Here is a 26,874-nt window from a genome sequence, read left to right as displayed (position 1 = left end):
CTGCTGAGTACAGATTAGCCTCCTAAATATACAACTAAACTAACAAATCCATTGTCTTAAAGTCAGAACTGTAATTCAGAAAGATAAGTTTATTTTCGGAAAGTTAGACTCCTACAGACCACTTTTAGGGCACACTCAAAGCACGCCGTTCCCTGTGTCCCAATGCTCTGCGCTAGCTATGCTTCTTTGGTTAGTTAATCAGCGATTGAATTAGATTTATTTTTTCCCCCTCAGATCCAGAAGTATCCCAATGGGAAAACGCACATATGCTTTCAGATTGCAGAAGTTACAGAAATCTGTAAATCCTCCTCAAATCCTTTCCCTTCACAAGAAGGGCACACCGCCTTCCTGCCCTCTACAGTAATGCTTTTCAGCCTGGAGGTCCCTCAGAAGCTGTAAGTTGCTAAGGAAAAGCAGCTAAAAATGCAAATTCATATTTCCTTTACAGAGACAGGTGCATAAAGAGATCTGTCCCTCTACTAGAAAATTTAATGGGACTGAAAATTGAAAGCACGACAGTCACTGACCCAAAGACAGGAGTTACCATTCCTGAACACAACAGGTATATTGTTTTCCAGAGCTATGAGGTCCTATTCAAAAGCAAAGTGCACATATTCCCATTCTTTCCTATAAGCTGAAGCCTAAAGACAAAAATATTAAAACTGGGTTGTGTTTAACAGAACTCCAGCAATGCAGCGATCACTGGGCCTGTTTGGTCCCGTCCTGTGCAACTGGTTTTAAAGTGTTCTCAATCTGCTCCTATTTTCTGGAGAAATTCCTTAACAAAGTAACCAATTCCATCACCCGAACATTTCCACTACTGTGATTCATGCTTCATGAATTTAAAACTACTGTTGTGTAGGCCAAATTCCAATTCAGATATTACTACCAGCACTCATCAAATCATTTCACAGTCACGTGTACTTCTCTTTCTACACTAAGTAGTGCTGTGAGCTACTACTCAACACATCTTACCCTCGTGTTGTATTTCAGTGGTAAAGTGATGTAAGTTTTGATTTTGCCTGATTGAGTGTTAGAGATGAAAGGTTTAATATTAAAAGTAGGATGCCAATTTTGGGTAATATTAGATAATTTTGACTACCAAATAACATAGCTCCTGCAATTATGGCATGCACAGTTTGGAAAGCTTAGCATGCCCTTGGCATAACACCGACATTACTTCCCTGCTCTGACATTACAGACAAAACGTTGATAATGCATGCCATTGACAACAAGAGAAAGCAGTATTTTTACTTGGCTGACATCAAGTGGAATTCTTCCTTTTCCATTTACAATACTTAATTAAAAATCAAAGAGTGCTCTTACAGAATCCTCTCTTGGCAATCCACCATTTACAGTGTTGGGGAAAAGAGGCTGAGGTACTTTGGTAAACATTTTGAAACACCTCTCAATTCACAACATAATCATTAGCACATGAAAGACGTCAATAAGTGCAGAGAGGAAAAAAAAAAACAAAACAACAAAAAACCCATAACACCTTTAACACTTGCCATTCAACTAAGGGACTATCGATATGCTTTTGCGTAAGGCATCCATTCACATATGTAACATGCAGGAAGCCACCCTACATTAATATCCACTGTGAACAGGTCTCCTGAAGACGTGATTTTTAATTTTTTTTTTTTTAAAAAAAAAAAAAAAAAAAAAACAACACAAAAACAAAAACCACTAATTCTGGCATTGTGTTTCTGTCTCAATTGGCTATATGCAAATACTTCAACAAGCAAAGTGTTCATAACAGTCTAACTGTATATGTTTCTTTATGTCTTTTTTTGGTTTTTAAAAAAAAAGAACAGCATGCTTTTATATTTGCCTATTGCACAATTCGTAAATTTTTCATTCTGTTCCCTATTGAAGTAATTCCACTACTAGACTGAACAGCTCCACAGAACCCAGTTTGGTCTGTTAGCCCAAGGACTTCTAGAACAAAATAATAACAATAAAAAAACCTCTAATTGAACTATTACATACAAATGTACTGAAACAGCCTTGGAGAGTTCACGAGTAAACAACACTTGTTTAAAAAACAAACAAACAAAAAACACCTCTGTAATAAAATACAGTACAGTATACAGATGATATACCATAATGGCTCCAGATGGAGCTGTTACAGATTACAATAATGAATATAAAATGTTTATTATGGGTTTCAAAATTGCAGGTAAAAAAAAAATCTGCAGGGGATATGTAAATCAAAAACAAAACAAACAAAAAACCCCCCACCCACCTACTTTAAAGGTTCTACCCACAAGCTGATTCATAATCAATAAAAATAATGAACATTACATCTGAGCAAGCACTCCATTGTAAGCCAACTCATAGTGCCAGATTACTGCACTGTGTGTTCACAGACTTATTGCATCTGTTGGAACACTACAAGCTATCCTGATAATGGCTGGAGTACCAACACAGACTTTCAGTTTTCTTTCTCAATTTCTCCCTTTGTGTACTTAGGTGAGATTGTTAACATTCTTACAACAGCTTTATAGAAGCAACAGAACACATATTTCTGTTATTAAATCTGCCTTCTAAAAATATAAAAATATCTGATATTGTGAAAATGTCTTTCAATCATACTTCAATTTTCATAGTTTTAATAAGGAATACCTAATTAGAACCATCGCTTTAGAACTATGATGTGCATTCAGTTGATTTCATGTAAATAGACAAACAGTTAAAAACATTTACTAAGATTAAATATAGTCAAATTGCAAAAACAAATAATCTGACAACGCTGTCATGTGCTATTTCAAAGAGTGCATAGGACATATTTCTGCAGCAGTCAATACAGTAAATTCTTTTGATGCAATCCCAGGTCAAAGCTGTAAACATTCCTAATTGCAGTTTCTTGGAAACTTTTTGTTCCTTTCAAGTTTTTATTAGCACATTGCACTGGGCTTGCCCCTGCCATTTTTTTCACCAGTTACAGACAGTATCATGATCCATCTTCAATCCTTCTGGTTCTTCAAAACTACTCAATAAGCATTTCTTCACTAGATTCAGGGTAGTAATCCTCTCCTTGCAGTGCACAATGACACCTTCCATGTGCCATTGCTAGCAAGGCCCCCAGTGCATGATCTTGAGAAGCAGGCTGATGAGGAAGTCTGCTATGCCTTAATAGGATTTCCTGCAGGTTTTGGATCATAACCATACAGGAAAGTAGCTGCTATTACAAGGATGGCTCCGAAGAAAAAGACACTAAATAGAATAGGAACAGAAGAAAAAAAAAAAAAGTTAGTTGGTTTTAGTCAGCACAATTTTATTTATGTAATACAATCAAGGGACTTTTTTCCTTTGGGAATAAGCAAAGCATCAATTTTATTCATTCAATTTATAACAAACAACATTATTTCCATATATTTCTTAGAGAAGAATGCAGGAAGAATTTGAAATAAAAAAACCTAATGTATGGTTAGTTTTTTTTTTTTTTACAAAAAAACTAACACTGACATATTTTGAAATAGCTTCATGGAAGAACTGTCAAAGGTAATCAGACTGAACTTTGATTTTTTCTTTTTTTTTCATTTTGACTAAGGCTCTATGCAAAATTCAAGAAGAAGCTAAAGAATTGCATCTTCTGTAGCTACCCAGGCATTTTTAGCATCTGACATACATCATGCTGTTGGAGTTATGTTAGCTTTGAAGTCCAAAGCTTGTGTCAAAACTAATTACTGCTGCCCATGAACCAGTTGCAAATCAGCATAAACTAAGTTTTGGCAGATGCATAAATATTTATGTAAAGATAAGATAATAAAGACATCTTTTGTACTGTGATGTATGGGCCTTTCAAGTTGTTTTGATAGCTACAAGTACACATTTTAGATAAGAACCTTGTAATAACGACATGCTAATGTTGACGATCTGATTTTCCATGCCGAACACTAAAAAAAAATTGAGTCACATGACAGGCAAACTGTATTCGCTGAAGGATTATCATATTTCAGGACATGATCCATTGCAGCAGATTTAAGCACTTAAGCACTTTACATCTACTATCCCAATCAGAAATGTTTGCTGAAGTGAGAAAAAGAATTAGGGAGTTTCAGTTCAAATAAATTCTGTTGGTATAAAAACACACTGAAGAGTAAGTTCTATTAAACTAGATGGATTCAAGTTGTACATGCTGCTAGTTGGCTCTACCTCATTTAATTATTTACCAGTTTCCATTTTCACCATGTTTGCAGAGGCTAGTAAGTTACTTATTAATTTCTATTTAAACACACAGAATGTTTTAAACCTCTACACATTTAAAGGTAGGCTACTTATAAATTAAGTCTGATGCGTTCCATTTTTAAGTCCCAATCATTTGTTCTGCTTTCACAGAATCACAAAATCATCTAGGTTGGAAGAGACCTCCAAGATCACTGAGTCCAACCTCTGACCTAACACTAACCAGTCCTCCACTAAACCATATCCCTAAGCTCTACATCTAAACGTCTTTTAAAGACCTCCAGGGACAGTGACTCCACCACTTCCCTGGGCAGCCCATTCCAATGCCTCACAACCCGTTCGGTAAAGAAGTTCTTCCTAACATCCAACCTAAAACACCCCTGGCGCAACTTTAGCCCGTTCCCCCTCGTCCTGTCACCAGCCATGTGTGAGAATAGACCAACCCCAACCTTGCTACAGCCTCCTTTAAGGTACCTGTAGAGAGCGATAAGGTCGCTCAGCTGCTCCTCGTAAGACTTGTTCTCCAGGCCCCTCACCAGCTTCATTGCCCTTCTCTGGACTCGCTCGAGCACCTTGATGTCCTTCTTGTAGCCAGGGGCCCAAAACTGAACACAGTACTCGAGGTGCAGCCTCACCAGAGCCGAGTACAGGGGGACAATCACCTCCCTAGCCCTGCCAGCCACACTGCTTCTTATGCAAGCCAGGATGCTGTTGGCCTTTTTGGCCACCTGAGCACACTGCTGGCTCATATTCAGCTGACTATCCACCAATACTTCCAGGTTCTTCTCCACCAGGCAGCTTTCCAACCACTCCTCTCCCAGCCTGTAGCTCTGCTTGGGGTTATTGCGCCCCAGGTGCAGGACCCGGCACTTGGCCTTGTTGAACTTCATGCAGTTGACCTCAGCCCATCGGTGCAGCCTATCCAGATCCTCCTGCAGAGCCTTCCTGCCCTTGAGCAGATCAACATACGAACCTAACTCAGTGTCATTTGCAAACTTAGTGAGGGTGCACTCAATGCCCTCGTCCAGATCATCGATGAAGATATTAAAGAGGACCGGCCCCAGCACCGAGCCCTGGGGAACGCCACTAGTGACTGGCCTCCAACTGGACTTGGCTCCATTCACCACGACTCTTTGGGCCCGGCTATCCAGCCAGTTTCTAACCCAACGAAGCGTGCGCCAGTCCAAGCCAAGAGCAGCCAGTTTCTTGAGGAGAATGCTGTGGGAGATGGTGTCAAAAGCCTTGCTGAAGTCAAGGTAGACCACATCCACAGCCTTTCCCTCATCCACCCAGCGCGTCACTTTGTCATAGAAGGAGATCAGGTTTGTCAATCAGGACCTGCCTTTCATAAACCCATGCTGAGTGGGCCTGATCGCCTGCTTGCCCTGCAAGTGCTGCGTGATGACTCTCAAGATAATTTGCTCCATGAGCTTCCCTGGCACTGAGGTCAAACTGGCAGGCCTGTAGTTTCCCGGGTCAGTCCTCCAGCGCTTCTTGTAGATGGACGTCACGTTTGCTAGCCGCCAGTCAACTGGGACCTCCCCCGATAGCCAGGACTGTTGCACCTCAGCCTTTTCCTCATCTCTTATCACTAAGTTCCCCCCCCATCCAGTAAAGGATAGAGATTCTCCTTAGTCCTTGTCGTGTTAATATATTTATAAAAACATTTGTTGTTATCTTTAACAGCAGTAGCCAGATTAAGCTCCAGATGAGCTTTGGCCTTTCTAATTTTGTCCCTACACACAACATCCTTACAACCCTTCTGAGTGGCCTGCCCTCTTTTCCAAAGATCATAAACCCTGTTTTTTTTTTCCTAATCTCTAGCCACAACTCTCTGTTCAGCCAGGCCGGTCTTCTTCCACACCAGCTGGTCTTTGGGCACGTGGGGACAGACCGCTCCTGCGCCATTAAGATTTCCCTCTTGAAGAGCGCCCAGCCTTCCTGGACTCCTCTGCCCTTCAGAACCGCCTCCCAAGGGACTCTACCAACCAGTGTCCTGAGCAGCTCAAAGTCAGCCCTCCAGAAGTCCAATACAGCAGTTTTACTGGTCCCCTTCCTGGCTTCTCCAAGAATAGAGAACTCCACCATTTCATGGTGGAGTGAAATGGTCACTCTTCATTTTGGTCACTCTGCCCAAGACAGCTCCTGACCACCACATCTCCCACCAGTTCTCTGTTTGTGAACAGAAGGTCCAGAGGGGCACCTCCCCTGGTAGACTCACTAACCAGCCGCGTCAGGAAGCTATCTTCCGCACTCTCCAGAAACCTCCTAGACTGCTTCCTCTGAGCTGTATTGCATGTCCAGGATACATCTGGGAAGTTGAAGTCCCCCACGAGGACAAGAGCTGATGATTTCACAACTTTTGCCAGCTGCCTGTAGAATTCCTCATCCGTCTCCTCATCCTGGTTTGGCAGTCTGTAACAGACCCCCACCAGGATGCCTGCCTTGTTGGCCTTCCCACCAATCCTAACCCACAGGGACTCAACCTTATCATTCCCAGTCTCAGCCTCAAGATCCACAACATCTAATATAGAGAGCCACACCACCACCCCTTCTGTGCTGCCTGTCCCTTCTGAAGAGCCTATAGCCAGACACTGCAGCACTCCAGTCATGGGAGCAGTCCCAGTGATGGCAACCAAGCCATAGCCTGCCTGCTGCACGATGGCTTCCAGCTCCTCCTGATTGTTGCCCATGCTGCGTGCATTGGTGTAGATGCACTTCAGCTGGGCCACTGCCTGCAACCCCGGGCCTGACATTTTTCTCCCTGGCACACCTCTAACCAGCCTTATTCTCTCCCCATCCCCCTTCCTACCTAGTTTAAAGCCCTCTCAATGAGCCCTGCCAGTTCCTCCTGCTAGTATTGCAAATGCTACTTTTAGATTAAAAAATAAAGTTTTATTTATATCAGAAATATTTTAAAACTAGGAATGTGTATGATATGTGAAAACATAAGTCCATTTTGACCGATGGTCCTATTGTTTACATTGACTTGGACAGGCTGGAGAAGTGGGCCCATGTGAACTGAATGAGGTTCAACAAGTCCAATTGCAAGGTGCAAGGCACCTGGGTCGGGGCAATCCCAGACAGGAGCACAGACTGGGAGAAGAACACACTGAGAGCAGTCCTGCAGATAGAAACTCAGGGATTCTGGTGGACAAAAGGCTTGACATGAGCCAGCAGTGCTCACTTTTAGCCCAGAAAGCCAACTGGACCCTGGGCTGCATCAAGAGAGGAGTGGCCGGCAGGGGAGGGAGGTGATTGTGTGCCTCTACCCTGCTCTGCCCTTGTGAGGCCCCACCTGGATTACTGCATCCAGGTTTGGGGCCCTGAGCACAAGAAAGAGGTGTACTTGTTAGAGCGAGTCCAGAGGAGTCCAAGAGCAACTAATCACTATAATGTAATTTCCACATGTGAATGACTGCAATAATCACTTTCAAAGACTTCTTTTAAAGATAATCTTTGAGATTGGATGACAAGCAGTATAAAAAGATTATTATCATTATCGTTGTTCCAGCCATAAGTCATCTTGCAATGAGGTGACTTGCCTAAGATACTGGCCTTTAGAAGCTAACTAGTGAACAAGAGTAATCCCTTAGTCCCAACCTTATTCAGAACAGCCACAAGGGGGAGATTAGTTCAAGGAGCAGAGATAAACGCAGTGCAAGGCAAGCATCAAATCTAATGAGGAATGAGCTGAACAGTGAGAATGGGTGGAGGATAGAAAGAAAAGAACAGTGAACTAAAACATAGAGCCTGGAATAAAGAGGATGTTTTGGCAAAAGATGAAATTTGAGATTCAATTATTTGTGACCTGTAGGGTGCTCTATCTTACAGAAAATTTGATTTTGCCAATTATACTGCAAAATTTAAGTGTTAGTTATGTTATGAAACTATTTTTTTCTGTGGGAGTTGAATCTAAATATTTTATAAAGGCTTATTTATTTATTTATTTATTTATTTATTCATTTATTTAGTAGTTATATGTGGTAAGCATTAAGTTTTCAACTACTGTTGTTTTTTTTTTTTTTTTTTTTTTTTTTTTCTGTACACATGGAAAATAATTCTTACCTTGTAGGAACAAAATCCTGAAGCCAGAAATAGGAGATCAATGTTGACAGTATAATAGAGAGGGAAGTTGCAAATCCCTTTAAAATGTTGTCTGCATATTTTATGACAGCAGCAACGACCAGGCCTCCAAGTGCCTGAAAAATAAGTTTGAAAATGAAGTTTGGATTTGCAATGTGATAATTCCACTGGGAGCATCTATGCTTAACAACATACACTTACTTCAGGAAAAGCTTTTGTCTATGTATAGAAACATTTATTTTCTGCTATGTATATACACTGTTGAAGATGAGTAGTGGTGTTCTTCAATTCCTAATAAATAAGTTGTTTATCATATTACCATTATTAAATCAGTAGAAAAAATTATCGTACTTTACACTTGCAGTTTTAGCCAAAGGAGAAAGGGCATACATTTTTTCTTCCTTTTTTTTTTTAAGCATTGCAAAAGAAAAAATGCTTACATGCTTTTATGTTGCACAATAGTTAATCATATACTTGCTCTGAATTCTCCAGGTTTTTATTTAGAAGTTAATTCTAATAGTGCTGTATCAGACTTAACTATAGAACTTAGCTTCAATTACACTCATTTACCCAGTCATTTACAGAAAAGTTAAGTCCCCAACTCACAAAGCATGATAGAGGATATCTCACCTGTAGAACAACAACTATCCAAGTAAGTTGATTATATCCTTGAAAAAATCCATTTTTTGACAGCTGTTCTCCATCATAAATGTATACACCCATCAGTCCAAATATGCTACCAAAAAATCCTGAAAGTACAAGATGGGTTTAAAAACTTCAGGCAAAAAAAGCACGCAAACAGGTTCCTTGTTCAAGGTCTTCTCACATATATCTGAATTGAAAATAGGACTTGCACATCCAACATCACCACATTCAAATGCAATCAGTGTTCAGATGGATCATCCCTTTTAAAAAGCTATTTTCCACATTTATATCCACATTTTTTCCTTGTGTCCACTGTGACATTCTTATACACATATCTTTCATTACTTTCTACTGAAATACGGTGATTTTTGTTTATGGCATGTAAAAAAACCTCACTTAAGCACAATTTCAGTTTTTCTGAAACTTGTCATGACTAAAGGCTGAAGTCACACTTCAGGAAGGAAAAACAGGGAAACCTTTCAGAGGAGGAGATGGCCACTGGCATGGCAAAAGAGGGACTGATCAGTTCAGTTTTGGAAGCACCCCACTTCCAAGACCCTTGTCTGAGCTAGCAGCCTCGAACACAATGAACTACTAGCACTGACAACATCAGAAGAAGAAACTGAGGTGAGATTTTAAAGTTTCTAATTTGGTGACTATTTGGTGTTCTGCTATCAGACAGGAAGCCTTCTGTAATCCCCTCAGGAAATAAGTGATGAAAGCATCTCCTCTATGACTGATCTAGGCTCTAGTCCTGAGCAGGAAAGGGGAAGCACTTACTCCACTCCATTTCTGTGAATAGCTGACTGCTATTTTCATTGTTTTTTCTTGCATCTGAAAAGAAGGGCCTGGTTTTGAGTGAAGTAAAACCTTCCATTTGACATGAAATACTTTTTTTTTTTTTTGTAGACATACTTAATAATTTAGATTTGACTCATATGAAACCAATTATTTCTCTTTTCTTGTTGAGCCGCAGAAATACAGAAACAAGAAACCAACTACTTATACATCCCAGATAAGCTACTAGCATGTGTTAGAAACTGAATGAGGACAATTTTTCAAAAAATATTCAGATATTGTTTTCATTTTTTCCTACAGTTCTAATAAGTCTCTATGGATATGAAAATGAACATCACGTTGGATGTATGTTTTTTGTTCTTTGTATTTTAAGTAAAGCTCTGTTTCAAAGCTCTTGCTTATGAATGATGTAACATCTGAAGTGGGTAACTATCTTGCACTTGCAGAAAGGACACACTAAAGTATTTCTGAAATTACGGTTAAATGTTTTAAATATTTTCTAAAAGCTGTATCAGGAAATCCTTTATGAAATACGACAAAATTAATTTCATTTCTGAACTGAAAAACAAATGTATCAGGAAACATATTCTACTGAATTTTCTATTGAAGCAAATTAAATAAATCAGGTGATCTGATTTTCACTATTCTTACAAACATTTATGTCTTCATACATCATAGTCCCAGTTATTCGTTATCTTAAACTGTTTATGTTAATATGCAATCTGTTCTGATCTCATTGTTTTCATGAAACAGTTACTGAAACATTCAATGTATGACCAGGCTTACTATCAAACTAGTAAAGTCATTTGCTTTCATACATACAATTGTGCACTGTAGAAAAATCTGAAGAGTACTTTTTAAGGATTATTGATTTTTTCAATAACTCTAAGTGTTTAAGTGGAATTTGTATCTGATATCTGCACTGTGGCATACCATAGTGCTATGGAAATTCAGAGTAATAATCAGTTCAAATAGTCAACAGCCTGTCTACACAGTTATTTGGGTTTTCAGCCAATCTGTGAAAGAAACAAGAAGCAATACTCATGTTTTTGCTTCTTACCTGTTCCAAAAAGCCATTCAAACTACCTGGCAAACAAGTATGCAGGACTGTAACATGAGGGGAGATCAAAAAGCCCTGTTTGCATGTGGTTAACCATTGTTATTGGGTACGACTGGGAAGGGAAAAGGTCACAACAGCATGAAGCCACAGGGAAGCAGTGCATCACAAGTTGCATCCTCTGGTTCTATTTTCAGCTGTCTGTGCCAGCAGATTTTACATTACATCCAACCAGAACACCAAAACCCTGCCTCAGACCCTGGACCAAGCCCCAGACACTCATCCTTCTCTGACTCCATAAATTCCCTAACATAACCTTTCCTGGTATATCCCTGGTCAAGGAACCTTAGTGTTAATGCATACAATTTCAATAAATGTTAACAAATATTAGCGATTAGCTAATTAAAAAACAGACTAACTAAAAACACCACCGTCTCCTGTTTTTATGTTACTTCATTACCTTTTACAAGACCCAGTACACACCCTGATGAAACAAAATATCCTTATGACTTAAGTCTACAGTACTGTGAATTTGGTCAAAGGTCTATCCTAAGTGTATTCCTAAGTTCAAATTCTGCCCCCAAAATTTACTTAAATATGCAATAAAAATTATTGCCTACAGGTGAGGACCAGAGGTATCCCATTAGAGGAAGAAGACAAGTCCATCAGTCAGTTGTGTTCCTATTGCAAAAACAGGGACAAAAAGGTATTGCTGTTGTGGTGTTTCTCATCTTACAAACTGGGCAAGATTGCTCTGAGGTGAGGGAAAACACATTCAGGAAAATGGATCAACTCTGTCATCATTTATATCTATGGTCTAGAAGATGTAGAACTACTTTGGAAATAGAAGGTATTCCCGTACTAATAGGTGCCGGCATTCAAATAGTTAGGATGAACATTTGCACATACCTTTCTTTGGTGATTACACAGACAACTTAAACAAACTGGCCTTTGTACTGAAATAATCATAATAAATTACCTCAACTTTATTCATGAATGTATGAGTTCTTTTTGTATTAAAAGTGCCAAGCTATAAAAACTTCCTATCCGGACAAGAGAAAAAATGTTAATTTTAAAATAGGTCTCAAAGCATTGTTTTAGGAATATATTTATTTTTAATGTTCCTATGCTCTCTAAGAAAAATAAAAAATATGGAAAAAAAAGCTACTATGTACATTTATCTGTGCAAAAGACACAACGAATATACAAAACTCTGCATAAGATAACATTCCTTAGAACATTTTAAATACAAATTCAATTCGCAGATTCTGGACAAACTTACAAACACCCTATAACCAAGTTAAATCAAGAACTAGGTTGACAGCAGAAAGCAATTCCTAGAACCCTATCTAGCAGAGTTTAAACTACTCTTATTTATAAAGTACGTTTATGCAGAATACTAAAATGTTTTCGGTATTTTTTATTTTTTGCACATTTATCTTAATTCTTTAGAATACAGTATTCCTGTTGTAACAGAAGACTAAAATTAAACTTACCAAGCTGAATGTTTCTGATCCACACAGACTGCTTAGTTTCCTTCAAAATTTTCTCAAAATAAACTCCAGCGAATCCACTAGAAAAGCATGCTATAAGAACTGCCATCAGGCCTACAAACTGAGATCCTGCTGAGTGTTCCTTAGCAGCTGTTGCTTGAGAGTCTGAAGGCCACTGGATATAAAAACAATTATTCAAATGTCACTATTACAATAAAGTCATAAGCATCTATAACATGCAAGATTTGTTTTTTTTTTTCTTCAGCAATACTAGTTACTAAATGCAGACTATCATATGCTTGTAAGGTTTTGCATTTTGTATCACAAACGCTTCTAAAGAACTGCAAAATCATAACTTTTCTTTCTAGGTATTTATAACAAGTAAAGTTGTGACTCAGCTGGGTGAATACCTATCAATTTAAACAGGCCAGGATTTTCTGGACTGTCAGCACTGTTTCTGAATCCCAACATGATCTGTCCTGGTATTCACAGTCACTAACTTTTACCACATGCCAGTTAGTTACCTATTCTCCATACAAGTATAAATCAGAATACCACTTATAACAGCTATATACACTCAGATAAATCAGAATATACACTTATAGCAGCTGTCTTTAAAATGTGATGAATTGTCTTCTGTGTGTGTCATACAAAATCACTCTTCAGTGTGAGAGCTAAAACATGCTGAACTTTGTGAAACTAAACCTCACAATATCTCTAAAGCTAACAGAATAAAAGGCGATGCCATGGACAATGTATTGAAGAGACTATTAATTACTGTCAGAATGTTCTGTTCTCATTTTTAACTATTAAATTTGAAAGTTCCATAACATTTAATCCTTAGAATTAAAAAAAAAAAAGCTTTGAGATTTAAGATAAAAGATTTTTATGATATGCTAAAATTTGTTAAAAATTCTTAGAATAGCCTCTTATCCCCAGATCCTACCCTCTGAAAACTACAAACCTCTGTAGCTATATCATTTGGAATGAATTTTGCTCCCAAAATGGTTTGAGTAAATTTGCCATGGTGAAACTGTATCATAAGGTGAGCAGCAGGACTGTGCTATCATGTAAGGCCTGTGAATCCAAATCACTAATGTCAGAAAAAATGTGTAAATAAATACTTGTAATGCTGTTATTTGAAGGATGCTCCAGAGGCTCAGTCATATTATACAGCAGAACACATGAAGAGGTTGCTATCTTTTGCCTTTGAACCATTTCTGGTGTCCTGTAGCCCTGGCCAATTGTGATATGTAGCTCCTGGCTGTACTCTGTTACTGGCACAGAGGTGGTAGAGTCAGGAAGCTGTATAATCAGGATACAAACTCATGTTCCTTGATTAAACACATTACACAAGCACATTACAAACCACCTGCTACTATTTACCTGCACAAATGCCACTCCTGTCATCAAAATCACTAATGACAGCCACTGGTATACGCCCAATTTCTTGCTTAACATGGACACAGAAAAGAGTGCCGTGGTAAGAATTTTCAGTTGATACGTAACCTAAAAGAACCCAAAAACAGTTATTACCACACAATTCATATTTTCTTCCTTTTTTTTTTTTTTTTTAAACTTGCGGAGCAATCCGAATGTACAATACCTGGTATGTGGCTGCATCTAGGTTTGACAATGCTACATACAGCAGGTTATTCTGAAGGGTATAAATTCCTGAAGGAATTGCAAGTTTAAGAGTTTCCATGGGCTTATTAAGGATTTCATCATGTAACACTCTGTTCAGAGCCCGTAAATTGCACTCTACCAAAGAAACACAGAAATAGATGTTAACTAAATGGAAAGGGGAAAAAAAAAAAAAAAAAAAGGAGAGAGCAATGTACTGTTCTCAACATTATTGCCCCCCTTCTATAGCTGTCACCACTATCAAGAACTCAAAATACTGTATAATGTTTGTTTGGTTCTCATAAACCTCATCTTTTTAAAAACGTCCTGCAATGCGTCCTGCTGTCCTAGACTATCAGAACTAGAACAATTATTCAAACTATGTTAAAGTAAAAGTTATTAATAATCATATATATTTCAAGATGATACATTAAAGAACATCAGCTAAGCAGTACACATTTAGGAGCCTACAGAGTCAGCAATATTTTTGCATACATAACGATGTTTATAATTACTGAAGACCAAATATGTATGTCAAGGAATTGGATAAATGCAGTATAAAATATAAAAGATAAGAATGATAGAGTAAATGCAAATATACTTTTTTTTTGAGCTTAAGACTGTGCTTCTTTCTGTATTAATGAAATTGCTTCCTTCCTCCAGCATCTGTCATTTTGTTTGCTATACGTTTCTACATTACCATTCATGTTTTTTCCTACTTCTATTTATGAATTTCCTAAAATGCCTGAAAAACACAAGCTTCAAGCTGCTAGTAGAAAATTTATTCTTGCATACCTTAGTATTCATATTCAAAGAGAATGCTCTTCAGCAAATAGACAATATGTTATGCGTTGAGAAGTGAAGTATGACTACAGTCTTTCCAAGAATATTTCTTAAATAAGAAGGAAAATGTTTTATTGTGGGCCCATACTCACATGGCTGCCTTGCAGTTGCTATTACAATACAGCATATTGATTACAAAAATTACTAGGTGCAAAATTTAACACATACTGCTGTCTTTGTAGACCAATAGAATACAGGTTAAAATCTTCAGGAGTTCAGCAAGAACTACTGCAGTAGAGGATAAGTAACGAGGTCCTTCTTCTTTCAGTGTCCGAGAGTAACGCATGGTCAACACTAGACTTGTAGTCTGAAAAACCAGGATGCTCAAGGAAAGGTACTTTAAATTGGTAGACATTTCTTGATTATTTTTTTCCTGAAACACAACCAAAACAAACAAACAAGAAAAAAAAAACATATATAAAAACAGGCTTAAAAGGTAACATCACGAACAGACATTTCCCTTAGGAATCAGCATATTAAAAATGTTAGCCAGAGACCTCAGCCAGCAAAAGAAAACAACGAACCTAATCTGATATTTAAAGAGAAAGGAGATTAACACTTTAGAAATATTTTTAAATACATGACTAGAAATGGGGAAGCATATTAGAATATTAAACCTAACAGTTAATAGAAGAATTCAGTGGAATATTTATCTGTTAAAAAAAGTCAAATAAGGACTCCTAACTTACAATTAACTTTCCAATAACTGGTTTCACAGAAGAAATCTCTGAAGTTAAACCAGTCACAGACCTTCTGAGCCTTCACCTATATAAGGGATACCTTCAAAATATCAAATAAAAAGCCCCATACTGTGGTACTGCAGAATGCTCAGTACACCTGCTGCAATGAGCTATCCCCACAATGGAGAGGTGGAGGAAGGAGATCTCTCTCTCTCTCTCTCTCTGAAGAGTTTTTCAGGCTGCAATTTCTGCCCTGCTAGGTGATGTCGTGACGGTGTAAGACTGGGTGAGGACTGGACTGCTTTAAGTGAGAGTAAGGGGTGTGCCTGAAGCTGAAAGAACAGGAGAGTTGTGGGGAAGCAGGGTTGGACAGGAAGACACAGAGGATGGTGGGGCAGCAGGGGAAACAACACTAATTCTGTCCTGCTGATTATCCTGCTCAGAAAAAATGAGCTGCATAAAAGTGATTGCACCTACTTTCTCATACTGCAGTTACTACCACAAACCTTACACTAGTAAAACTGTATGCCCTTCATACCTAGAATCAACTTTCAACATCATTTCTTTGCCCTTTCCCACCAATTTGAGCACTAACTTAGTGCAGGAGACTATCAGAGAGCAATTCTGCTTTTGGAAGCACGATATATTGCAAGGAAATTCAAAAATGCACCAGGGTTACTCAGAATGTTACACTGTTTTCTGATATTCTTCATACACGTTAAGTATGGAGAAGATCCATCTATGCAGAAATGTTTCCCTTTAGAAAATTAAATGTTACAGTCTTCACTACCCACTTATTCAAAAAACAGAGCAGTGTTTTATAATGCCGAAATAAAAGCAAACCAGTAATTAAAAGTTAACAAACATTTTTAAGTAAAAGAAAAATAGTAACAAGTCAATACATTGCATGCAGTTCTAATTTTTAGAAGTGTAAAGCTGATGTGTAGTACTTCTTGGATACATTTGCCAAAGCTGCCCCTATATACGCTTTACATTTACAGAGTGCAACATTTTTAACACGAATTTTGACTCTTAACCATCTAGTTTTGTACACGCTGCAGAATGACGTGCTGGTACCTCTAAATATTTGCGACTGAAACTGAAGTGGTTTCCCTCTGACTGCACTTCTCTAACTAAAGATGCACTTCACAACAATTATTACTGATATTTTTTCAGAGATCTGTAGACCTGTGTTATTCAAATATTTCTGACTTGCCCTTACCTTGTCCCTAAGCTGTAGACGATTTTTTGCAGTCAAGTCTAGAAAGTCAGCTGGGTGTCTATATGGCATCTGTACTTAAGAGACACCGCAGTAACCTGCAAGCAACTATGAAGTGCAGACAGTCAGAGAGGTATGAAGTACGGACACATCTCCTACAATATATAGTTGTTTACCTCAAGAGTCATTTGGCTGCCTAAATATTTGCAAAAGCCTAATAGAAAAGGAGAAATAAAAAGATGCCTGGAGGCAGAAGCTGAAGAAGTAATGCACAAGAATTTCTTTGAGGAAACTTAACCAAAGATACTTTTGTAGGAACTATGGCTTCATAGCTTCTTCACTGAAGACATGAATGCTAAAGATGCAGCTGCAGAGAACAGTATAAATCAGACAGAAATGTAACACATGAAGAAAACCGCAGACAAAAGTTCAGTTTTGCTAACTTTTTCAAAGAACAAGTTCTGATGGAATAACCCCTGACATAAGGATAACTGTAACTACACATCCCAAGAACAAAGTGGAGAACAGTTAGTCAGGGAGAAGCACCTCCAGGAGTACATTTGCTATAGCTGAGGACAAGGAGGAGAAAGAGAAGAAAAAGAACGGTTTCTCTGAAGCGATGAAGAGAAGATATGAAAGATCAGACGTCATACCCTCTGGGGAAATACCAGCAGAATAGAGAAAACCGAGGGAAAAAAAGGAAAAGAAAAAATAATTCCACTGACAGAGAAGACAGAACTGAACTTTATAAAAAGGTCTGGCTATGCTAAAGGAAAAAACTGGTAGGCAAACGCACATTTAGAGGCCAACTCACACCATTTCTGTGCTCCTTTTCCATCTACCTAATTTTTTAGTATTGAGACCTGAAAATCTGGATGTACAAAGAGCAATATGTGGTTATGATGAACAACACCATCTCATAAAAATACACTTACATATAAGTTTTTTTTTTTGTTTTTTTTTTTAAACTTTTTGGTTTTCATTTTTCAAAAAGCTTCTGAACAAAATATAGGTAATGGGAACACACATCTCTGCTGAACTGTGACCAAAATTTCTGTGTTCTGTGAGCCTGTAAAGTGACAAATTATTTTAGAGATGTTCACAGTTCTCGGAGTTCAATAATTCAAATGAAATAGGTCACAATACCAAAAAATAACATTCACATGCATTTCTTGCTGAAATACAACTATTTACTAAGCAGCTTATAGTATACTATGCAGTGTAAAAATGTATCACCAATACCTTGTTTATGAGCAAGCATCAAAGCATTCATATGAAAGCCTACCGACATGCACGGCAGTTTAGTAAGCCCACCAGCAAATCCATAAGGAGCACATACCATGTCGTCTCGAACTACAGTATTATCCTGATTAGTAATCATGATCCAAAAAAAGGGAACTTTCCCCACAGTAATAGTACTGATGTAATCTTGCTTCCAGAAACACAGTCACAACTCCACCTTGTCCCATTTACCAAGCTGCTTTGTGAAGCCAAGCAACGTGTCCAAAAAAGCACCAGCAGCAGAACGTGTTTCTTCACAATAATCCACCAAAGCAGTTTCAGAGTTTTACCAAATTCATTAAAAAAAGGACTTTAAGAGTCCAGTTTGATAGCTGAATAGACTAAAAGCTGTCTTGTCAGTGGTCAGCATGACAGGTTTGCAGAGAACCAGTTTCATGCCGTACTAAAACTATGAAAAGTTCACTGAGCAGGAACTACAAAGTTTAGATCCTTACCTGTACCAATGAACTAAGCACCCTCAGCTGAGCAAACAACGTCTTATCAACTATCCTCATCTCTCTTCCCTGCTTTTATAACATTTGCATATCAGTCCTTAATCCTGGGTGCAAACTGGGGACTGGATCCAGAAGATGAGCCAAGTGCTGAACTTCAAACAGCCGGACTGCCTTCAGCTGCAGTTTCACAAGGGGTTTAGAGGTACAGATCGCTGCCAGCGGGGTAATCACCCACCTAGCCAGGAGTTCCTGCTACCCCCGCTGCAACGGACTGTGCAGTCATAAGCAAGATTAAATACTGTCAGCAGTAACAGCCTGCACCTTGAGGTCTTAAATCAATACTGAAATCGAAGTTCCTGACGCGCTTCTTGTGTACAGGGTTCCTCCCAGGCTGGTTTCTCACCGGACTTTGGCCGGGCTGCTCAGTACTGCAGCACGCATCTGTTCACCAACCAGATCTACACGTGCTAATTCAAAGGCTGGGTGTTCAGTGGCCACAATAACCCTGCGACTTTATTAGCCTCATTATCTTTTTCTTTTATTAGTCCAGGTAAAAGAGAAAAACACAGTACAATAAACTGCGCCTGCAGAGTTTACTCAGCAAACCTTGTGGCCGCACCCTGCGGTAACAGCAGGAGGTGAAGAAGAGGTGAGGGGCAGGCCCGGACCCAGAGCCTGCCTGCAGGGAGCCAGGACGGCATTTCATCCGCTGGGGATGGCAGTACATGGGGGGGAAAATGTACAGGGATGCTACGTGAGGAGCTGTTCTCCTCAAAAACAAAAGGGAGAAGGACATGGAAAAGGTTTTGCAGCATGAGAAAATGATAAAAAAAAAAAAAAACACAACACAACTATACAGGACACATTGACCTTCAGCTCATAAAATATCAGACTGTGGGAAGTCTGGAAAATAACCACTAAAAGGAAGCAGACTTTTAGAAGTGTAAAATCACCTTTTTCCACTTCGCAATCTTCTTTCAGACAGAACGAACGCATTTCTGACTTGCAGATTTTCATTTCCTTTAGTAACTTCTCCACAACAGGCTAAAATTTTACATCTTCAATTTTACTTTAATATCATTCTTACACTGTCCTTCCTGAAATACTGGTACGCCCCACTGTTTACAGATGTAATATATTAGGTCAAAAGGAACACAATCAATTTGGCTTAATGGACAGTAAACCTAGGGGGTGTATTTATTTTCCTCTCTCCATTCTTGAACAAAACCCACGAATATTATCCGAATTTACTATATGAGCAACAAGAAGAAAACGACAGGACTTTTCTTAGCCTTAAAACTTCTGTCTCTTAAAGATCTGACTGTATAAACTTTTGAGCTTCTCAGCCGCTATATATCCACAGCAAGAGAATCTTGCACAAAATCAAGGATTTGTTTAAGAGTTTATTCTCAAGTTTGTAGGTCTCCAAATCTAACTGAATTACTTTAGTTACAGATACCTAAACCACTAAAAAAGAGAATTCTAGCAGGAAATATGACCAACCTATTTTAAATGAAATGCCTCATTAAACTCAGAGACGACCAGCTGATGTGATTTTTTTGGACTTCAGCAAGGCTTTTGACACGGTTTCCCATAGGATCCTACTGGACAAAATGTCCACCATACAGCTAAATAAAAACATCATACGATGGGTGAGCAATTGGCTAACGGGCAGGGCCCAAAGGGTTATGGTAAATGGGGCTGCGTCAGGCTGGCGGGCGGTCACCAGTGGGGTCCCTCAAGGCTCCATTTTAGGGCCGGTACTTTTCAATATTTTTATAAACGAACTGGATGTAGGAATAGAGGGTATTTTGAGCAAGTTTGCTGATGACACCAAACTTGGAGGAGTTGTGGACTCAAATGAGAGCGTAAAGGCCTTGCAGAGGGATCTGGATAGGTTGGAGAGCTGGGCGATCACCAACCGCATGAAGTTCAGTAAGAGCAAGTGCCGGGTCCTGCACCTGGGACGGGGAAACCCTGGCTGCATGTACAGACTGGGCGATGAGACGCTGGAGAGCAGCCTAGAAGAGAGGGATCTGGGGGTCGTGGTAGACAGCAAGTTGAATATGAGCCAGCAGTGTGCCCTGGCAGCCAGGAGGGCCAATCGTGTCCTGGGGTGCATCAAGCACGGCATCGCTAGTAGGTCAAGGGAGGTGATTGTCCCGCTCTACTCTGCGCTGGTGCGGCCTCACCTCGAGTACTGTGTGCAGTTCTGAGCACCACAGTATAAAAAGGACATGAAACTGTTGGAAAGTGTCCAGAGGAGGGCTACGAAGATGGTGAAAGGCCTGGAGGGGAAGACGTACGAAGAACGGCTGAGGTCACTGGGCCTGTTCAGCCTGGAGAAGAGGAGGCTGAGGGGAGACCTCATCACAGTCTACAACCTCCTCGTAAGGGGGTGTCGAGAGGCAGGAGACCTTTTCTCCATTAACACCAGTGACAGGACCCGCGGGAACGGGGTTAAGCTGAGGCAGGGGAAATTTAGGCTTGACATCAGGAGGGGGTTCTTCACAGAGAGGGTGGTTGCACACTGGAACAGGCTCCCCAGGGAAGTGGTCACTGCACCGAGCCTGTCTGAATTTAAGAAGAGATTGGACTGTGCACTTAGGCACATGGTCTGAACTTTTGGGTAGACCTGTGCGGTGTCAAGAGTTGGACTTGATGATCCTTAAGGGTCCCTTCCAACTCAGGATATTCTATGATTCTATGATTGCCCAAGGGCAGTTTGAGTTGCGTATGAGGAGATCCCTTCTGCAAGCCTGGTCTGACACTGTGGGCAAAAATAAAAGGGCGCAGGGCGATCACATGGGTCCAGGTGCTCCCTAAATTTTTCACCATGATGTTACAAAGAAATTAAGATAAGGTAAGCACAGAACCCCTAAGACAGCTTTGTCTAACACAAAGTATCTTATTTGATCAGCATGTTTCAGACTCATCGAATTTTTAAGCTCTTGCATTTTCTCATTGTTTGATAATTAAAAAAAAGATTTCAATTCATGCTCAAATGATCCACATTTCATTTGACTATGCATTTCTTTTGCAACTATAGACTATCCTAAATTAACTAGTATTCTGCAATATATTTCACTAATTCAGTTTCAATTACTAGGAAGCTTTTCTTAGTCACTGCAGCAGGCTCAGTTGTAATTAAATTTATTAAATTTAACTTTCCTCACATTTCTGAAACTTCAGAGGTTTATACAAAAAAAATTAAAAAGGAATTCAGCATCCAAAATAAACCAAACATGCAACACTACCCTGAGAAGTGGATAAAACACCAAGAAAGCAGTTAAGTATGAATTCCAGCACGTCACAGAACAAAAGCACAGGTTAAATTCACAAGTTAAATAATAATGTGCCCTCCTGTTACGAGTTTCAGAATGCTTAACCAAAGAAAAGGCAGTCACACCATTATAACACAAAGCTGACAGAATTTGCCAGACTCTTAACAAGTGCAAAAGGAAAAGTTTATTAATTTTTGTGTGCCAGTACACAAGTTTCGTATCTGAAGTGCCAGAAAATAAGCACTCATTAAGTCTGCCTTACAGAAGGGGGAAAAAAAGGAAAGCGAACAGTAGAGTCAACACTAATTCTGGCGGAACAGGTATGGATGCACTTCCTGGGTGAAAATCTTTGAAATCAAGACAGCAGATCACAGAAACAGGGCTGTGTTCTCGCATTTCTCAGGAGGAACGTGAACCCACTGCTGCTGCTGTTCCTACACAGGTACAATAAGCTGGCAACAAGGAGGAAAAGCACAATGGGGAGGCGGAGGGAGAGCTAGCTCACAGAACCTGAAGAACCTCTTTTTCTTTTTCCCCACTAAAACTCTTCCTTCTCTGTTTTACCATGGGCACTGCCCTCTTCCCTGGGTCGGATAACATGCACAGAACATGCTACTTTCTGTACCCCAGCCACATTCCTCACAGGGACACTCTGTTCCATAAAGCATTGGTGTAGAAGCTATCGGACTCAGTGTAGCCTTCTTTACAGCTGAAAGCAACACCTAATACAATGAACAGTTTATGTACGTAAATAAATATCCCAGATGGTACTGAGGAAGTGAAGACCTTTCAGGATCTAGAAAGTGCTGCCAAACTGGTTTCTGAACAGGATTTTACACGCATACAAATATTTAACTGCCAAATTTGGATTTCTATCATTCAATAATGCATCTCTTCCCCATTCTGCCCCAAATATGTAAATCTTTCACATGCCTGTCAATTTTATGAAAATCATAATAAAGTTGTAAATATTTGTAATAACCCCAAAGCTGGTACTTCTGATGTTTAATGTTAAATGTTCTGATGTTTAATGTTTAATGTTTTGATGTTAGGATTTCACCTCTGTTCCCTCACATAAACTGCCTATAATTGTCACCTTACCTTGCTCCTTCGTTTGTTTTTCTGTTTGTTACTCATTCTTCTTGCTGGATACTTTATAATGTGAATTAAGTGCACCGTTTTTCTTTAAGCTTGTATTCTTCTCATAAGTATTATAAGAGCAAATGTTCTAGCAGAGTTTTTCCCTTTTTCTTCTAGCAAGAAGTGAAAAACATTTTTTTTTTCTCTCCAGATGAATGTTTCCTTATAGTAGTATTTTCAATTTCTCCTTTTACATTAAAAAAAAAATATCTTAACTAGTGTAAAAAAATAAAAGCATCACTACTTTCTAACAGTATTTCATGAGAAGGATATCAAGCACAACACAGTGGAACACTGATGGACCTAGCTCCTGAAATATGGCCTTATAAAAATCAGGCTGATGCTAAAAGGTAATTATAGACAGAGCAGTTACACATTAAAATGCAATTGCTAAAGACCAACCAATGATTTCTTCTCAACTTTGGTCCAAAAACCTAGGCTTTTGCCAAGGATACTGGAAAGCTGTATCAGTGATTCACTGGCATATCGTTCAACCAGAAAAGTCTGACATTGCCAAGTCTAATAAAGAGGATGCAATTACATATTAACTAATGTTTCATTTCAGATAATACTATGGATTGGTTGGGACCTAGGTAAGGTTTTCTTCCATATTCACAGAAAACTATGCAGAACGTAACACTGTTTTTTGTTTGTTTGTTTGTTTTTCTTTTTTTTTTTTTTCTTTTTAATGGCCACACAAAAGATTTTTATTCTTTTTTGTTTGGCAAAAATGTCACCATCCTAATCTATGTATCAGAGAGAAAAGTTGAGAATTGTGAATCTCAAATGTAAGACAAATTTTCAGTGTGGCTAAATACACTTTAACACCCCACCCCGGGCAAACCAACAAATGCAAACCCAACCAAAACTTCATCCTTTACAGCAAAGCTAAGAACCCAAAGATAAGATTATTTTTTTTTTTTTGACTGATGAGAATTTAATTTGGTTTGATGAGTGTTCAAGAAATCGCATATTCAGTGCTCAGGAAATGCAGGCCCTCATTGAACTAAATCTACCTTCAGCATTGCTTATAAGGTGAAAGACTTTTTATATGTGCACAGTAGTGCAGTAGTTTTATATTGACTCAGGTTATTAAGCCAACGCCTGCCTGCCAGCATGGAAATTTGATACAACCTGCCTCTCTCTTCAAACAGTACACACACTGCATTCATTGTACAGGTCACAGTATGGAAAGATACTCGTCACACTCAGGCTCTGAGAGCAAGCAGGCAGTCAGTTCTCACTTTTAGTCCAAATCCCTCCTCAAACATACATGTACATGAGTGCAACATCAGGCTGGGGGTGAACTGAGGCGCTGCCCCGCTGCAGCTCCTGCAGATGCGTCAAGTCAATGACGTGGCTCGATTTAAGGTGCTGAGAGCGAACACTGAATACCGCTGGGGTTCAGCTGCAGCTCAGTTACGCTACTCATGAGTTACTAACCAAGTCTGTGCACTCGAGGCAGGGCAGCCACCCTCCAACAAGGCCACACAGTTTGAGTGCAGTAACACAAGCAAGATACTGCAGTGAAAATAAATCTGTAGACACTTATTGCAGAAAGCTAGTCATTACCAATACATTTAGACCGGTAAGCAGTGTACTGAAGGGGTCTGAATATAAGACAACAAGATTCAAAAGTGTGAATGGTTCAAATGGGAAAATACCAAACTCCTAACCATGGTATGTTCTTAGGCTGGCTCCTAGGAGGCACACACTAAGAACCCCTCCTTCCCTGCAGCCCAGCCGTGCAGCCTCCTGAGCTCCAAGGAGGGCACTACGCCTGCAGAAGCAGCATGCATTCAGGCAGGGACTGAAGTAACTGATGAAGAACATGCCCAGGTGGCAAGCCATTCAAGAGTAATAGAAGAGGAATAGCTAGCTCCAAGTAGCAAGCTTGTCCCAGAGATCAAGAATGTGTTGCCCTGATTTAACCATGACAAATTTGGCATGTGATTTCAGACAAGTGATTTAATTCCCCTAGGTACCTGGTTCAGATGACCCCTGACTTTTTTATGTTGTTACAAAAAGCACCATAACCAGCATAAGGAAATGTAGGATTGTTAGGGATATAGAGCAACTTCTAAATACATTGCATTGATTAAATTAAATTTATACTTACTTCTACCACAGTCTTTCCCCAGACCTACATTTTCACTACACTCTCTGCTTCCACATGCCAGAACATCACGCATCCCAAACCAATGGATCCTTATCTCCCAGAAGGAGAGATAATGGAGAAAGGAACCATGAGTTACAGTTTTCCAAAGGAAAGGGTTATTGTAAATCAGTTTCTCTATGGCTTCAAACTCATTCTGCAGCCCCTAAAATTTGGTGCGACTTCTTCCTTGGTAAAAGGAAAGCCTGAGTTACGGAGCTACAGCCTGCTGCAGCTGAAGCCACAGAGCTGGAGTCTACTCCAGCAGACTGTCTGCACAGCCGGGCTTTTTGTGGGGTTTGCTGAGAAGAACTGAGCAGGTCAGGCCCTCCAGGCCCACACGCAGTGAGTACGAGGGGGTCACGCACAGTGCCTGACTGCACAGAAAGGCACCCCACCAATTTTGGGAGGCGCAGTCCCTCAGCTGATGTTCATTCCCAAACCCATTTTGTCAGCCTGCTCCCAAGTTCTCTGGGAAGCGAGGCTTGCCTGCGACCCCAACACTTCCACGCAGAGGCCACCACGACAGACAAGCTTCCCAGCGGGTGCCCACTCAATTTTAGGTTATTTTGTTGCGTATCGCTCAGGCCTGTTTAGGTCTCAAATAACACAGGCCCCGGTGCATTTATTTAGGTCTCTCTCTTCTCTAACGCATAATTCCCTGACAGCCTTTCCCCTGGTGCCCAGCTCCCCCCCCGTTCTCACTCGGGACAGACTCCACGGGGCTCCCTGCGCTGCGCTGGTGCTGCCCTGCCCCTTCCCACCTGCTCGCAGCACCCACCCGGCTGCTCGGCACCCCCGCCTCACCCCGGCCTCCCCGGCTCCCCCTCCCCAGGCCGCCCCTCTCGCAGCGCTCCCCCAGGCTGAGGGCGCCGCGGTTCCCCCCCAGCGCCCCCCCCAGCGCCGTCTCCCACCTGCGGGCGCCCCGCTGGCCCCTCGCGGCCCGGCCCCGGCCCCGGCCCCGGCCCCGCGCTGTTTCCGGGCGCCGCGGTCCCGTCCCGCAAAGGCTCCGGCTGCAGCCGCGGCCCCGCCCGCTCCGTTCCCAGAGCCGTGCCGGGCCGTGCCGAGCCGTGCCGGGCCTCGCCTCCCGCCCCGCCCGGCCCCCGGGGCCGCCGCCGTGTGAGGGCGCCGAGCCCCCGGGGCCTCCCCCCGCCGGGGGCGGCCTGGCCGGGGAGCCGCGGCGCGGCGCCAGCTCGCAGCGCGCTCTCCCATTAACGCAGCGTTATTGTAATTGTCCGCCCAGGGGTCAAGGTCGCGTTCGTGTGTTTTATGCCTGAATCACGGCTTCGGGGGCTCAGCGGGGGGCAGCAGCGGGGGGCTCGTGGCAGGTGGATAGAGATAGACCTCGCGAGGTGCAGTTGCAAACCGTAGGAGACAATAAATACAATTTTATTGGTGGGCATACGCTCAACAAGACATGAACTAGAAGCATGGGTAAGCAGAAGGTGTGCTGGTAACATCACGCAGCGCAAAGCTGGCGCCGAGGTGGTATCGGCAGTACCGCCATGGACACGCCACCGCCACGCTGGTGCCACTGCCATGGGCACTGCACCAAGGCTGGCGGCTCCGACAGATGGTACTGCACGCGGTGGAACAGCTCCTGAAGCCAAGGATGGGCCAGGGTCCTCTGCGCCCACGTGTCCTGTACCTGGTTGCAGGTATCAGCGTCATTCTTGAGATTAAACTTGCAGATACATCAGGTGGCGTAAGCTAGACAAAACACTTAAGAAAAGGAGCCAATCCTAAGATACTACCAATTTTGTGAACTTAATTACATTTCTGTTCCTTCCCAGGGGAAAATACATTGGTTTTCAGCAGCTTCCAGGCAACTGACCTAACTGCCTCCTGTGCTGCCCTAGCTTATTTGCAATCCATTTGTTTCTTTGCCTTGAGCTGTTTGGCTTCTTTAATAAATATGCTTTAA

At 40.8% G+C, this 26,874-nt stretch overlaps 1 protein-coding gene across 2 annotated transcripts; it reads right to left on the bottom strand.

The window, feature by feature from the left end:
- Positions 1 to 1,660: 1,660 nt before the first annotated feature.
- SLC35A3 (solute carrier family 35 member A3) lies at positions 1,661 to 25,991 on the bottom strand. 2 transcript variants are annotated; one of them, XM_082765530.1, is made up of 8 exons: positions 25,865 to 25,991; positions 14,905 to 15,109; positions 13,877 to 14,031; positions 13,657 to 13,779; positions 12,274 to 12,445; positions 8,908 to 9,026; positions 8,260 to 8,393; positions 1,661 to 3,219 (listed from the first exon to the last, which is right to left on the bottom strand). In XM_082765530.1, the coding sequence occupies exons 2-8, from the start codon at positions 15,089 to 15,091 to the stop codon at positions 3,129 to 3,131; spliced, it is 981 nt and encodes a 326-aa protein (XP_082621656.1). In that variant the 5' UTR covers positions 15,092 to 15,109; positions 25,865 to 25,991; the 3' UTR covers positions 1,661 to 3,128. The 2 variants fall into 2 exon arrangements, with proteins under 2 accessions (XP_082621656.1, XP_082621655.1); XM_082765529.1 differs by lacking the exon at positions 25,865 to 25,991 and adding an exon at positions 22,757 to 23,104.
- Positions 25,992 to 26,874: the final 883 nt, after the last annotated feature.

The sequence above is a fragment of the Aythya marila genome, assembly GCF_965140915.1.
Source record: "Aythya marila genome assembly, chromosome: 8".
Lineage (NCBI taxonomy): Eukaryota > Metazoa > Chordata > Aves > Anseriformes > Anatidae > Aythya > Aythya marila.
Note: the sequence above shows the minus strand (reverse complement) of the source record. Positions and strands in the feature narration are given on the sequence as shown.

What these genes read in the sequence shown, in the direction of transcription:
- SLC35A3 (XM_082765529.1), bottom strand. Translation starts at nt 22,792, where the DNA reads ATGAGTAACAAACAGAAAAACAAACGAAGGAGCAAG. An exon ending in GATCAGAAACATTCAGCTTG is followed by an intron (nt 9,027 to 12,273) that starts GTAAGTTTAATT and finishes TTGTACTTTCAG; the next exon opens with GATTTTTTGGTAGCATATTT. An exon ending in GGATAGTTGTTGTTCTACAG is followed by an intron (nt 8,394 to 8,907) that starts GTGAGATATCCT and finishes CTTATTTTTCAG; the next exon opens with GCACTTGGAGGCCTGGTCGT.